At 39.0% G+C, this 15,534-nt stretch overlaps 1 protein-coding gene across 1 annotated transcript; it reads left to right on the top strand.

Annotated features, from left to right (window-relative positions):
- The first annotated feature begins 1,738 nt into the window (after positions 1 to 1,738).
- cutc (cutC copper transporter homolog (E. coli)) lies at positions 1,739 to 11,852 on the top strand. The gene is made up of 9 exons (XM_079439827.1): positions 1,739 to 1,990; positions 2,347 to 2,401; positions 5,036 to 5,095; positions 5,830 to 6,039; positions 7,863 to 7,898; positions 7,987 to 8,120; positions 9,826 to 9,853; positions 9,932 to 10,037; positions 11,485 to 11,852. The coding sequence occupies exons 2-9, from the start codon at positions 2,347 to 2,349 to the stop codon at positions 11,594 to 11,596; spliced, it is 741 nt and encodes a 246-aa protein (XP_079295953.1). The 5' UTR covers positions 1,739 to 1,990; the 3' UTR covers positions 11,597 to 11,852.
- The last annotated feature ends 3,682 nt before the right edge of the window (positions 11,853 to 15,534 follow it).

Genomic DNA, 15,534 nt, shown 5'->3' with positions numbered 1-15,534 from the left:
TTGGACCTGTTCGCTTTCTATTGTAAATAATTGTATATAATTATATATATGATATTTTGGGGAGTTAGGGAGATTGACACCAATTTTGTTGGAACCTTTAATTGATTGTTTTTGGACAGGGAGTTAGGGAAGTAATTGTATTTAATTTAATTAGATTTTCAAAGTTTGGTTCTACACCAGAAACACAAACTATCTATAATGCTTACAAGAATAGACTACATCCTAAAATATAATTAGAAGTACAATTAGCATCAAGCTACACTTGAAAATGTATTTAATTATTAATGTATTTTCTTACCCACTTTAAACCACCATTGAGTGCTTGTAATAACTCTATAAGGATCTATAGTTGATTTTGATTCTATAATAAGCAGAGATGCACTCTTTAACACAGTAAAGTTGGTCTTCTGGAGTGGTTTGGATGACCAGCTCTTCCTCCAAGCCCCAGGCAACCCTCCAGCACGGCTTGATATGCTGCTTCCTCAGTTCTCAGCTCCTATCCTCTCTCCAGCTTCAGAAATATCTTCATTTGTGTTCCAAGATGACTGAATAAAATACATTTTTATACGCATTTCACCCCTAAAATGTCAGGCTCTGTCACAGATAAATTTGTATGTGTTAGAGTGGTTAGCATGTTCTTATTGGTCACATGTCCCTGACTGTATTTAACATGGTTTTGTAATTCCTATAAGAAATATAAGCAACTTTTTGCTCAACTGTAGTACACAAAATTCACAGAATACCCTCCGAGCACTCATATAGCTGTAAAAGAACTACCTTTACATAGGAGATTTTTACAAAAGCATAGTAGTGGATTGTTGTATATTTCACAATAATGAACTTCAGGACCTCATCTGTTTTTATTCCCACACGTCTTTATTGACTTCTTCATGACATCTTGGTGCGTCTCTATCGCTGGGATATTAGCAACATCTTCTGTTCATGCACGTATCTCAATACACACACCCCACCTTCATCTACAGCTAAAGACATTCATTCATCAATATTTCCTCACATTTTTATATCATTATTTCCTGCGTGACAGGACTGACTTTATGGATTTCTTTGTTTTGTGTTTTGATAAGCATTGCTATTTTAAATTATTAGTATAATGTTAATGTAATATTAGACTGGTAAAGTTACTGCCACACAACCATTTATCAGTCATTAAAAGGTTACTCTATTCAATTACTGTGTAGTTCTATGGAAATATAACTTCATAATATATAAAGTACATTTTACTATGATACAGCAAATGTAATAGCCATTTGAGTGAAGAGCAGAACTGTGGTGGCTCATCATCCTCCGGCTCAGTAATAACAGGGTTATACTATAGTAATATCTACATTACATGGTAATAGTGGAAATAACATGCCATTCTCAGCTAATAATGTAGATATTACCATGTTATCACACTGGCTGGAGCTGCAGCCTTTCTCGTAAACACAGGATTGTTGTTGTTCTGTATAATTTGTGTCTTTGGTGTCAGTCAGTGGATATTTAATAAAGCACAGTAAATATGATCATCTCTTCAGCTCAGCGCGTGAGTTTTGTTCTCTGTCCAGGCGTTTAATTCGCTTTATACAGCGGCTCATGGGTTTCTGTATATTATTCTCGTTTCGTGTGTATTTTGTCAACGAGGTTTCTGACATATTTTCTTTTCGATCAATCGATTAAAACCTCCGAACGGTTCGTTGAAGACTCGGACTGAATCGGTTCAAACGGATCTCGAGTCATCGACTCACTGAATCAAGAGCAGTGTTGCCAAGCCCGCGGTTTCCCCGCGAAACTGGGCTACTTGTACACTGAGTTGAGCCCGCGGGTGACAGAGATCTCTCCCTCCACTCCTTCTTAAGCGCGCAAATGAGACGAAACCCGCGGACAAAACGCGATTAGTAGGCTAGTTTTGAGTAGCAACTGTGCTGGTTTTATTTCGCGGACCTGGCGACCCTGACTCTGAAGCACTTCCGGCGCTGGACCTTCACGCGAGGTAACGAAACTCAACAGAAAACAGCATGAAATATGAAACAAACACATGTTTAATCACTTCAGTAATGTTAAACACGCGTGGCATTTTAGGAGGCATCGTGTTATCAATCACGTCCGCTCGCTTTACGACCACTGTTCGGTCATCTGCTCTTATTTGACTGTTAAAGCTGTTCTGAGTGATTCTGTGTAATCTGAATAAACTTAAACACTTCTGTGAAAATGTTAGTATCAGAACAAGTTTATAACTTTTTGCCATGACAGATCATAGTCATGTATTTTATTCCACTTGCAATAATGATAATAATAAGTAATTCCCAATAGCAGCTAGTATTGTAATGGTACATTGTGTTGTTGCAGATGATGGAGGTGTGTGTGGACTCTGTTGAGTCAGCCATCAGTGCAGAGAGAGGAGGTACAGTACACAGTAATGCATGCTCAGATTCACAGCACTCATCTTCTCCATCAGTGCAGAGAGAGGAGGTACAGTATACAGTAATGCATGCTCAGATTCACAGCACTCAGCTCCATCAGTGCAGAGAGAGGAGGTACAGTACACAGTAATGCATGCTCAGATTCACAGCACTCATCTTCTCCATCAGTGCAGAGAGAGGAGGTACAGTACACAGTAATGCATGCTCAGATTCACAGCACTCAGCTCCATCAGTGCAGAGAGAGGAGGTACAGTACACAGTAATGCATGCTCAGATTCACAGCACTCATCTTCTCCATCAGTGCAGAGAGAGGAGGTACAGTACACAGTAATGCATGCTCAGATTCACAGCACCCAGCTTCTCCATCAGTGCAGAGAGAGGAGGTACAGTACACAGTAATGCATGCTCAGATTCACAGCACTCATCTTCTCCATCAGTGTAGAGAGAGGAGGTACAGTACACAGTAATGCATGCTCAGATTCACAGCACTCAGCTCCATCAGTGCAGAGAGAGGAGGTACAGTACACAGTAATGCATGCTCAGATTCACAGCACTCATCTTCTCCATCAGTGTAGAGAGAGGAGGTACAGTACACAGTAATGCATGCTCAGATTCACAGCACTCATCTTCTCCATCAGTGCAGAGAGAGGAGGTACAGTACACAGTAATGCATGCTCAGATTCACAGCACCCAGCTTCTCCATCAGTGCAGAGAGAGGAGGTACAGTACACAGTAATGCATGCTCAGATTCACAGCACCCATCTTCTCCATCAGTGCAGAGAGAGGAGGTACAGTACACAGTAATGCATGCTCAGATTCACAGCACTCAGCTTCTCCATCAGTGCAGAGAGAGGAGGTACAGTACACAGTAATGCATGCTCAGATTCACAGCACTCAGCTTCTCCATCAGTGCAGAGAGAGGAGGTACAGTACACAGTAATGCATGCTCAGATTCACAGCACCCAGCTTCTCCATCAGTGCAGAGAGAGGAGGTACAGTACACAGTAATGCATGCTCAGATTCACAGCACTCAGCTTCTCCATCAGTGCAGAGAGAGGAGGTACAGTACACAGTAATGCATGCTCAGATTCACAGCACTCAGCTCCATCAGTGCAGAGAGAGGAGGTACAGTACACAGTAATGCATGCTCAGATTCACAGCACTCATCTTCTCCATCAGTGCAGAGAGAGGAGGTACAGTACACAGTAATGCATGCTCAGATTCACAGCACTCATCTTCTCCATCAGTGCAGAGAGAGGAGGTACAGTACACAGTAATGCATGCTCAGATTCACAGCACCCATCTTCTCCATCAGTGCAGAGAGAGGAGGTACAGTACACAGTAATGCATGCTCAGATTCACAGCACCCATCTTCTCCATCAGTGCAGAGAGAGGAGGTACAGTACACAGTAATGCATGCTCAGATTCACAGCACTCAGCTTCTCCATCAGTGCAGAGAGAGGAGGTACAGTACACAGTAATGCATGCTCAGATTCACAGCACTCAGCTCCTCCATCAGTGCAGAGAGAGGAGGTACAGTACACAGTAATGCATGCTCAGATTCACAGCACCCATCTTCTCCATCAGTGCAGAGAGAGGAGGTACAGTACACAGTAATGCATGCTCAGATTCACAGCACTCAGCTTCTCCATCAGTGCAGAGAGAGGAGGTACAGTACACAGTAATGCATGCTCAGATTCACAGCACTCATCTTCTCCATCAGTGCAGAGAGAGGAGGTACAGTACACAGTAATGCATGCTCAGATTCACAGCACTCAGCTTCTCCATCAGTGCAGAGAGAGGAGGTACAGTACACAGTAATGCATGCTCAGATTCACAGCACTCATCTTCTCCATCAGTGCAGAGAGAGGAGGTACAGTACACAGTAATGCATGCTCAGATTCACAGCACTCAGCTTCTCCATCAGTGCAGAGAGAGGAGGTACAGTACACAGTAATGCATGCTCAGATTCACAGCACTCAGCTTCTCCATCAGTGCAGAGAGAGGAGGTACAGTACACAGTAATGCATGCTCAGATTCACAGCACTCAGCTTCTCCATCAGTGCAGAGAGAGGAGGTACAGTACACAGTAATGCATGCTCAGATTCACAGCACCCAGCTTCTCCATCAGTGCAGAGAGAGGAGGTACAGTACACAGTAATGCATGCTCAGATTCACAGCACCCAGCTTCTCCATCAGTGCAGAGAGAGGAGGTACAGTACACAGTAATGCATGCTCAGATTCACAGCACTCATCTTCTCCATCAGTGCAGAGAGAGGAGGTACAGTACACAGTAATGCATGCTCAGATTCACAGCACTCAGCTCCATCAGTGCAGAGAGAGGAGGTACAGTACACAGTAATGCATGCTCAGATTCACAGCACTCATCTTCTCCATCAGTGCAGAGAGAGGAGGTACAGTACACAGTAATGCATGCTCAGATTCACAGCACCCAGCTTCTCCATCAGTGCAGAGAGAGGAGGTACAGTACACAGTAATGCATGCTCAGATTCACAGCACTCAGCTCCATCAGTGCAGAGAGAGGAGGTACAGTACACAGTAATGCATGCTCAGATTCACAGCACTCAGCTTCTTGATGTTGTGTTGATGTGCAGGTGCTGCTCGTGTTGAGCTGTGCTGTAACCTGCTGGAGGGAGGACTGACGCCCAGCACAGGTCTGATCTGACTCCTGCACATGCTGCCAAAACTCAAGAAGAATTCATTTGACAAACTCTCCATATCAGGAGTATTTAATGTATAAGCAAAAACTGGCTGACTTCAACTATATTATCTTAAAAGAGACAAATAATAGTATCTGTTCATTTTAAATGGTCAACCAGATTTATAATAATGTCTGTCCTTATGAAAAATATTTTTGATATCATTAATATACATTAACTTTTAAGTAGCAAATAATGGTCTATAAGTATGTTGGAGATCACAGATTTATTTGCAAACTGCTTGTATTAAACTCAGTGGGTTCCGGAAGTAGATATTGTAATTATGAATGATTATTCATAAATTTGTGAAAGTTATTTAGCCAAGCTGTCAGATTTATTTTGCTGTTCTGATGCATTAGTATTACAGATTTCATATGTCATTCACATGGTGGTCATTTACAGATTTGTTGTGGAATCAGAAATTCAAGAGTTCAAGATTTTGAAAAAGTGTGTTTTACATTTTGAAAATTAAAAATGTAAAAGTTTAAAAGTTTCTGTCTCAAAGATGTAGAGGAAAAAAAATTAATTGAACGTAAATGATATAAAAAATGCAAAAGGAAATGTAAAAATGTCATTTATTTTTTTACAAAATGTGAGGTTTTCTGCATCCCAGCATCTGTTATTAATAGTGTTCAGTGTCAGGTTTATGAGATAGATCTGCTTCATCAGTGCTCTGCATGTCTCTTCAGGTCTGTTGCAGGTGGTCAAAGAGAACGTGCGGATCCCGGTGTATGCCATGATCCGGCCCCGCGCCGGGGACTTTCTGTACTCAGACTGGGAGCTGGAGGTGATGAAGAGGGACATCGAGCAGATGAAGATTCACAGAGCAGACGGGCTGGTGTTTGGAGCTCTGACAGAAGACGGCCGTGTAGATACTGAGCTCTGCATGGAACTACTGGGTAAAACATGCTTGCCTTCTCTCTTCAGTCTAAATATAGTATTTTAACTTAACAATAGAGGAATGGAGAAATGTGTCATCCCATCTCTTGCTCACCTGCGGATCCTCTGCAGTGAATGGGTGCCGTCAGAATGAGAGTCTAATCCACTCCATCACAACATCTTCAGAAGCCCTCATTAAGACCTTTTAACTTCAAACCATTGATTTTCGGCTGAAATACGAGTCTGTAATCCATAATAACGTATTTATATTCCCATCATAATATTCAAACAAACTTTGTCCGATAATCTCCATTTTATGAAATATCATGTGGTGCGACCATCAAGAAACTACCTTTTTGGTACTTTTATGTTGAAATCCATTCGAAGATAGTACGTTGCATCATATAACCATTTGTCAAGGACCCATAGAAGCATCAGGCAGGTTTGTAACTCAAAATCACCTTTTTAACGGCTGGTATGTAGTTACCACATATCATGTGGTATGACCTCAAAAAAACAATGAATATTACGTTATTTCTACAAGCATTTGTCTTTATTCTAAATTCTATAGTGACCTTTCATGGGCAGCTAGCTTGTTTAGTTTAGGTGGCTAATTCTGTGCTCGTAAATTTTGACTGAATTTGAAAATATCATGTGGTGTGTTTTCCATTATAGATATGTCCCAGATTTGCAGTTTTTGCACTTTTATATTCAATTAATGGTGTGTACATACAAAATACTTTATTTTAATATCATTTGGAATAGATTTTTATGCAATTTGGGTAATTTCGAGCGGTTTATGTGTAATCTTTGTACAATATGAGAAAAAATGCAAAAAATAGGAATTTAGAGCATCTAATTTCAGTTTGGTAATTATGCATTCATTAGTAATTTATTATATATTTATTGATAACTATTTTAATCTATTTCACCAGATTTCACTGCCAAGCAGAGTATGATAAACGCTCACCATAGGCAGCATGTTAAATCTGCTGTAAAAAAGATGTTTATGATTTCATCTCAGAACCTGAGCCAGAAACTCTAAATTGACCCTTAGCAAAGACCCTTAGTTACTGTTGCTACGTCAGACAAGCCATCCGACAAACCATGGCACTTTTATGCCACACATCATGTTCTCATGCAGTGAAAAGTACATCGGAGCAAAGAAGACACTGACAGCACGCCGACATACAAGACAGAGCAGGTTACCTTCGGGATTAAACAAAGTCTCAGAGTTAGTCGTAATATTGTTTGGTTTATGTTTTTCCTTCCGCCGACAGAACCATATATGGCTCGAGAGCCTGTGTTTCTGAACAGACTGGGGAATATCAGTCACGCAACGCCTCAGATTTGACAGATATGTAAAAATAAACAGGAATTTTCCTACTTTTGAGCAATTAGTTACTGTTTTGTACACATTGTCAGGTTAATTATAATTGAAATGCATTTTGTTTTATTGACCACAATATCATTGCTATTTGTCTGAGAGGGGCACTTTTGAACTTCTGCACATGAATGTAAGAATACAAAGCTGATTGGAACCTGGTAAAAGTAATGTTTCATAATCTAGCAGTGCACAAATGCCCATTCTTACTCCACTTCTCACCCAGTTTGGCTCCGATGATTGCTGGACCGAGCCACACAGAAATGACTGAACACAATTGTATCTGATCTTCAGAGTGGTGTAGCTTGTAAAGCACTGGGCTGTTTGCATGTTCAGTCCCACAATGGAGTGAAAGAAAAACATTTTAGTGGGAATCTGAACATACCTGATTTTAGCATTGCATATTCTATATATATCATGTAACACCTGCTGGATGTTTTATTTTTGTTTTCTCTACAGCGGCTAGTCGACCTTTACCAGTTACATTTCACAGAGGTAAAGTAATATTTGCTTGAATATGCTGACAGGTCATTCTCTGAAGTGTCTGTTTGTCAGAAACCTCCTCTTTCGGTGTTTCCTTCAGCGTTTGATATGGTCCACGACCCGGCGGTTGCGTTAGAAGCTCTGATCTCGCTGGGCTTCGAGAGGATTTTGACCAGTGGTTGTGACAGCTCTGCGCTGGAAGGTTTGCCTGTGATTAAACGGCTGGTGGAGCAGGTGAGACATCGACTATTAGATGTTCAGTAGACCACAGAGTTTAATGCTGTGCATGTACTGTAGAGCGTAGACAGTGTTTTACCTTCATAGGTGAGCCCCTGACAGGAAGGCTATTTAACTGTCATTACTTCATGATATATTTTTCATCTGAATAGTTTGAAGTCGAGAGAAATGAAAATAGAAAATGGTTCCCTCTGATTACAGTAAATTATTTGCTCCAGGATTTGTGTGACATGTATTGTGACTATGATTAGTGACCAAAACAATCATGTCCTGTTTATTCTAAGTGTGGGCTTCAGTTTTTTCAGTGAAATTAAAACCGCTGCTTTAAAATAGGAAGGATTTTAATTGGCCGTCAGTGCTTTATAGTCATGGACTCTACTGAACAATTTGTAAAACTTTATGGCTACAATTATGAGACCGTTCACCAAAAGATGAAGCTTCTGTCATTGTTTATTCATCCTCATGTTGTTCCAAACCTGTATGAGTTTCTCTCTTCTGTTGAGCACAAAAGCAGATATTATGAATTTGAATAATGTTGGTAAATAGTTGCTGGTAGCCATTGACTTCCATAGTCTGGACAAATACTAAAGAAGTCAATGGGGACCATCAACTGTATGGTTACTCACATTTGTCAAAATATCTTTTTGGTCACACTTTAGAATAGGGAACACTTATTCTCGATTAACTACGACTTTTCCCTCAATAAATTCTTAATTTGCTGCTTATTAATAGTTAGTACGGTAGTTGTTAGGTTTAGGAATTGGGTAGGATTAGGGATGTAGAATAAGGCATTAATATGTGCTTAATTACTACTAATAAATGGCTAATATTCTGGTAATATGCATGCTAATAAGCAACCCTAAAATAAAGTGTTAAAAATAAAATAGTAGTTTTTTATATGTACAGATGACTTTCTGCTGTTTAATAGTTGATGCTGTTAAAATAACATTCTGTTCTGTAAATGCATTGTCTGCTGGTTTATTTAGCTCAGTACACCATATTAATATGCCACTTAGTACAGTAAGAGTTTGAATATTGAAGTGCTAATTAACACCTGACCGCTTTAAAATTAAAAACCATCAAACGGTAAAAACATGCCAGGCAGACATTGGTATGTAAGCAACACAAATACAATTTAAATCGGTGTGTTATTTAGTGTGTGAACAATCAAGCATTGACAATAATCCGTCATATCGGCGGCACCAAGGGACTGCAAATACAATCCTGCTTAGGGCCCCATAAAGGCTTGGGCTGGCCCTGCATGCATGCTATTTCAAACACATAACAGTCCAACATATTTCTTAAAGTAAGAGCAATTTTTGGTCTTGGTTCAACATCTCCTTGAAGAAAAAGTCAGTTGTGTTGAAATTCGTAATCTCACCAGAAAACCACTGACGAGGATGAGAAACACTACATCACTGCACTCATCTCACAATATCAAGTTCCCAGGCAAGAAGGCCAGAGTTTCTCTCTGTGGGGAAAACAAAACTAATCCCTTTACCTAAAATACACATCAGGACATGCATAGAGGATTTCAAAGAGCCTCCTGCATGCACTATCTCAGCCCTGATGTGTTCAGTGAACCCTATTTTTTAGCTTAAGTTGTTATGAATTTTGACTTGTTTGTGTTCAAATATTTTTGCTTTGTTAAATGTTCTAATTAGCTAAGCAATAATGACATGTTCTCTCTTTACACCATTAGGCAAAAGGCCGGATAGTAATAATGCCAGGTATGTGGATTCCTCAGAGCATTTATTAGCACATGTGGCGGTTCAGGCGTGGGTCTGAAGGATGCTTGTGTTGTGCAGGAGGTGGAATCACCGAGAGGAACCTTCAGAGGATTCTAGAAGCGTCTGGATCTCAGGAGTTCCACTGCTCTGCTCGCTCCAGCAAGGACTCCAGCATGAAGTTCAGGTGTGTGAAAGAAGGAAAGCTACACTGCTCATGTACACACTATACAGTATTCTTGTTGCTGGAGCAGCGCTTCTCAATTCTTTAGGTCATTTTTACACAACAGCTTTTGAAGACTCCTAAGTTTTGTTTTCAGAATTGATTTTAATCCATGGACAGTCTACTAGTTTCTGTAAATCAAAATAAGTGATAAGTAATTAGAATAATATATAGTATAATTATAATAAAATCAGTAATTATAATAAAAATGAAAATATTTGCATTTTAGGAGTCATGTAAATTAATGTTTGTTTGTTTTTTTTTGTAGTTTTTTTTAATTATATGACATTTCTAGTTGTTTATATATATATATATATATATATATATATATATATATGAAGGATTATCATATTGTCACGGTATGCTCCACGAAGGACTGCAGGAACCAACGAGTAGGTAGAAAACAAACTCTTTAATAACATTAAGACACGAAGACTTATAAAGACCAGGAAACAAAAGAGCAACTGAGATAATTAACACAAAACAGGTGACAGGACTAAACGATGATTACTAATTAACTAATCCAGGACAGGAACTACAAAATAAGGTAAACAGAACTGAACAGAAACTGACACGTAACACATATATAAAGGATTTTTAAAAACATTTTGCTCATAACTACGAAAACATCTTCCTTATAAATATGTCCATGGTGTTTTAAAATATTATTTTACATGACTTTTCCAGGTCTAGAAAACTGTTTTAAAATTAGGCTGCTGAATACAGTCAAACTGAAATGTATTCAGACACCTTCAGCATTTCTCACATTATATCACAGTTTATTGCTATAGTTTAGAAAACGGTAATAAAATATGAGAAGAGCTCAGAGTTAAACTGTATCAGAACAAACTGATCTTGATAAAGTCAGATAACTTTGATAGAAAGGTTTGTAATGAATTCAGTTGAATAGCTGTCAGCTGTTACATTTAAGAACACAATGAGATAAAACCAATTTAGCTCAACCAATCACCAAGCAGTGCTTCATTGTGTTCAGTCTGTGGAGGAGAAACATCACTTCAGCAATTAAAGAAAAACACTTCAGCAAAACATGGTCGGCTCAAAGTGCTCAAATCATTTTTGCTCCCAAATTTGACTGCTAGTCCACTGTATGAAGAATGTTTGGGTAGAATATGTAACAGTTTAATTTATTTTGCTCTCCTCACTTACAGAAATGAGCTATAGTGCCCTGCACCCACTACTAAAAATATCAAACATTCTATCTGGTGTCTGAATAATGTTTGCTTTGACTCTATAGGTTTTCCAAGAGCATGGGAACCGTTGTTACTCAAAGAAAAAAAAGTCGTTTTTGAGGGTTAGAATTCAAATAAGAATTGTGTTGATTTTTAGTTGTTTCAGCTTATTTAAAGCTTTTATGCAAGGACTTGATTTATGTTTATGCTTTCTTCTATAGGAATTCTAGTGTGAGTATGGGAGGCTCTCTGTCCGTGCCAGAATATGCCGTAAAAGTGGCTGACGTGACTAAAGTACGTACACTGAACGCCATTGCGAAGAACATCCTCTAGGATACGTGGAGCGTCCTTCATTTATATCTACAGAAATCAATGAGACCTGTACAGCAGTACAAGAGGGACAATCTTGTAATTCCTCAATTTGTAGTATATTTTTGTGAATCTACTCTATAACGGTTTACAGTGAAGTTGGAACAAAATTAAAAACTTTAAATATGTCAAAATCAACAGCACAATGTGGTTTAGCATCCTCCTATTCTCTTGATCCATGGCATATGTTCATACCACTTTCTTTTGTCTCATTCTCTGTAAATAAAATAAAATAATAATATAAAAATTCCAGCTGTGTAATGAACTTTATGTAATTTTGTGTAATTTGTTTTGAACTTTTCATGTAATGGTCATTGACACAATCAATGTGGCCAGTTGTTTTGAGTGGTGTGTACACTTACCTGCTTCATTAGTTATCTGATGGATGGGTCTTTAAAGAATGTGACCTGTGGGTTTAGCAAGAAACAGCTGCGTTCACAGGCAAGTAACTTATTGTGCTGCTAATAATGTTTAATTTGTGTACGGACAGGCCCATTCACACCAACTTAAACAACTATCCCACTGCTTGATATCTAGTAACATTTATAAAGAACTTTTGTCAAGACCATTCAGAGTCTCCTGAAAAATACCGGGTTAACAGCCGGAGCTGGGTTTGGTTAGATGTTTGAAATACCACAGGTTACCCAGGTTTATTTTATTTTATTATTATTATTTTTTAAAAGTTTACTATGCTGCTGGGTTAAAATAAACCCAAAATGGGTTAGAAATTAAAACCACTTTTAACCTGCAGAATAGGCCATGCTAATAATCAAAAGGTTTAGATCAAAAGATAAAATAATCAAAAGATCAATTTGTCACGGAACGCTTCGGGAACGGCGTGAAAAGAGGGAGTCAGGGTCCAAGTGCAGGGAAGGTGCTCTTTAATTGAAACAAAAATGCCAACACGGCAAAAAACAAAGTAGTAACGGACTGGGATACAAAAACGGCAACACAGTGCATGTATCCCAGACCCGAGCAGACACTAGAAACCAAAAACACATCAACTACCAAATACCAAATCTCAAATAACGCAACCAGGCAGAGTGGTGGGAGAGGGGAGACTAAATAGTCTGTGGCAATGGGGAACAGCTGCGGGTGTCGTGAGTGTAATAATGATGCGGCAGGTGTGAGTGATGTGGCAGGTGTATTTGGTTATGGGAAATGAGTCCGGGAGGACGGGAGATGGCGGCCTCCTGTGGCGACAGGGAGAAGTGCCGGACCCGGACTCATGACACAATTAGTCTCTCTCTTATTGAGTGCGTTGAGCTTCAGGATGCAATGCCAAACTTGCAGTTTAATTTGCAGCAAACAGCTTGCTGAAGATATATCTATCTAATATCCGTGGAAGGCTGTACACACGTAGTCAGAATTGTTGGCACCCTTGGTAAATATGATCAAAGAGGGCTGTGAAAATTAATCTGAATTGTTAATCCTTTTGATCTTTTATTTAAAAAAAATCAACAAAAATCTAACCTTTCATTGGATAATAAGAATTTAAAATTGGGGGAAATCTCATTATGAAATAAATGTTTTTTCTCAAATACATGTTGGACACAATTATTGGTACCCCTAGAAATTCTTATGTGTAAAATGTATATGAAGTATATTCCCATTCGTATTTACATGTTTGAGCACTCCAGGGTGATTATGAACATGAAAATATCCAGCCATGGCTTCCTGTTTCACAGAAATATAAATAGGAGGGAAAACAAAGCCCAAATTCCCTTAATCATCCATCACAATGAGAAAAAACAAAGAATATATTTCTGATGTGAAGCAAAAGATAATTTAGCATCACAAATTAGTGAAGTGGCTTTAAGAAAAGAGCTAGAGCAGTGAAAATCCCCATTTCCACCATCAGGGCAATAATTAAGAGTTTCCAATCAACAGAAAATGTTATGAATCTGCCTGGAAGAGGATGTGTGTCTATATCGTCCTAATGCACGGTGAGAAGGAGAGTTTGAGTGGCTAAAGACTCTCCAAAGACCACAGCTGGAGAATTGCAGAAAATAGTTGAGTCTCGGGGTCAGAAAACCTTTAAACATAATTGTTAAACAGCCCCTACATCACCACATGTTGTTTGGGAGGGCTTCAAGAAAAATTCTCCTATCTCATCCAAAAACAAACTCCAGCATATTCAGTTTTCAGACACGACTGGCACTTCAAATGGGACTGGCTTCTATGGTCAGATGAAACTAAAAAATGAGCTTTTTAGCAGCAAACACTCAAGATGGGTTTGGTGAACACAGGGATAAAACGTACCCCATGTGTACAATGAAATATACTGCTGTATTTGTGATGTTGTGGGCCTATATTTCTGCTGGAGGTCCTGGACATCTTGTTTAGACACATGACATCATGGATTCTATCAAATACCAACAGATAAAAAATCAATAAGTGACTGACTCTGTTAGAAATCTTATAATGGGCCATGTTTGGATCTTCCAACCGTACAATAATCCAAACACTATTATAGGAGAAAATCTAGAGCTGTTAAACTGGCAAATGGTGGTTTCGAAAAGTATTGAATAAAAGGGTGCCGTTAATTGTGGCCAATGTGTATAAGAGAAAAACATTTATTTCATAATGATATTTCCCCCCTTTTTAAATTCTTATTATCCAATGAAATGTTAGATTTTTGTGAATTTAAAAAAAATAAAATATCAAAAGGATCATTTACTTTGATCATATTTACCAAAGGTGCCAATAATTCTGACCAGGTGTGTATTTGTGGTGATGTGTGTTGGCTAAAGGGAGCCTGTAAGCTCTCGCACATTTGTTTGTTTTGTTTATTCATTCATTCATTCATTCATTGAAGGTAGTAGGGTTCCGGCTGTAGTGGCCTCCTGAGCTCCCTGCACCGCCATGGCGCCCTGATCTGCCTGATCCTCCATGGGTCCCAGAACGGGCACCGCTCTGGAGGTCTGCCATCCCGTGTCTGTCCTGAGGGACCCCCCCCCCACACCATTGGCTGTTGTATGGCGCGAGGACGCGCCTTCCGGAGGGGGCAGTACATGTCAGGCTTGTCTTGTGTTTTGTTCCCCTTGTGCTCCCTTATGCCCTTATTTGGTCCTTCCTGTTTCCTGTCCTCGTTTAGTTCCAATTATGTTAGTTTGTTCCAGCTGTGTTTTAGTAATTACCTAGTGTTCTTAAGTCCTGTGTTTCCTTGTCTTGATGGGGTATTGTACGTCAAGCCCCTTGCTACGTGTGTGTTTCCTGCTTGATACTAGGGATGGGCGATATGGCCTAAAATTCATATTGCGATATACATTGCAGCCTCTTGCGATAACGATATATATTGCGATATATAAATTATAGTAGAACCATTTCAGAACAGGTTACATAGACCCTTAGGAAAACCAAACTGCTAAATGTATTTTTTTTTTTTAAGAAATAAAGAAACGTTGTATGTCGTTTTGAGAACATTTATTGTGCAAAAGCAAAACTGTAATTATACAACACAATGTTGCAGATAAATAAAAGAAAATCTTTCCTTCTAAAAGGCACTACACTTAGTTTAAGTCCTTGGTTCTTAAATGCCACCCAAGTTGCAGGGAACAAAAAACTGGTGTATTTTTAGTTAAGGAACATACACTGTACTGAAAATACTTCCAGTATTAATTAGGCAAAGAAAGTATTTTGTGTAATGCACAGATACTTTAAATAAAAACATATTTCAAACCTGCAGCCTAAGGTAACGCATTTGGTTTTAAACATTGTGTTCTCCTAATGAAATTAAAACTGGTGTCTTGTTAATAAAGGAACGGACACTGAATTAGGGATATACTTCCAGTATTAGGCATGGCTATTTTAAATAAAGAAAATTCTTAAGTCCTTAATAAGTCCTTACACAAGTAAACAGTTATGGCCCTGGTAATTTCAATCCATCGCGGGCTCTTCCT

This window comes from Barbus barbus, assembly GCF_936440315.1.
Source record: "Barbus barbus genome assembly, chromosome: 18".
NCBI classification, from domain to species: domain Eukaryota; kingdom Metazoa; phylum Chordata; class Actinopteri; order Cypriniformes; family Cyprinidae; genus Barbus; species Barbus barbus.
This window is presented reverse-complemented; position numbering and strand designations above follow the sequence as displayed.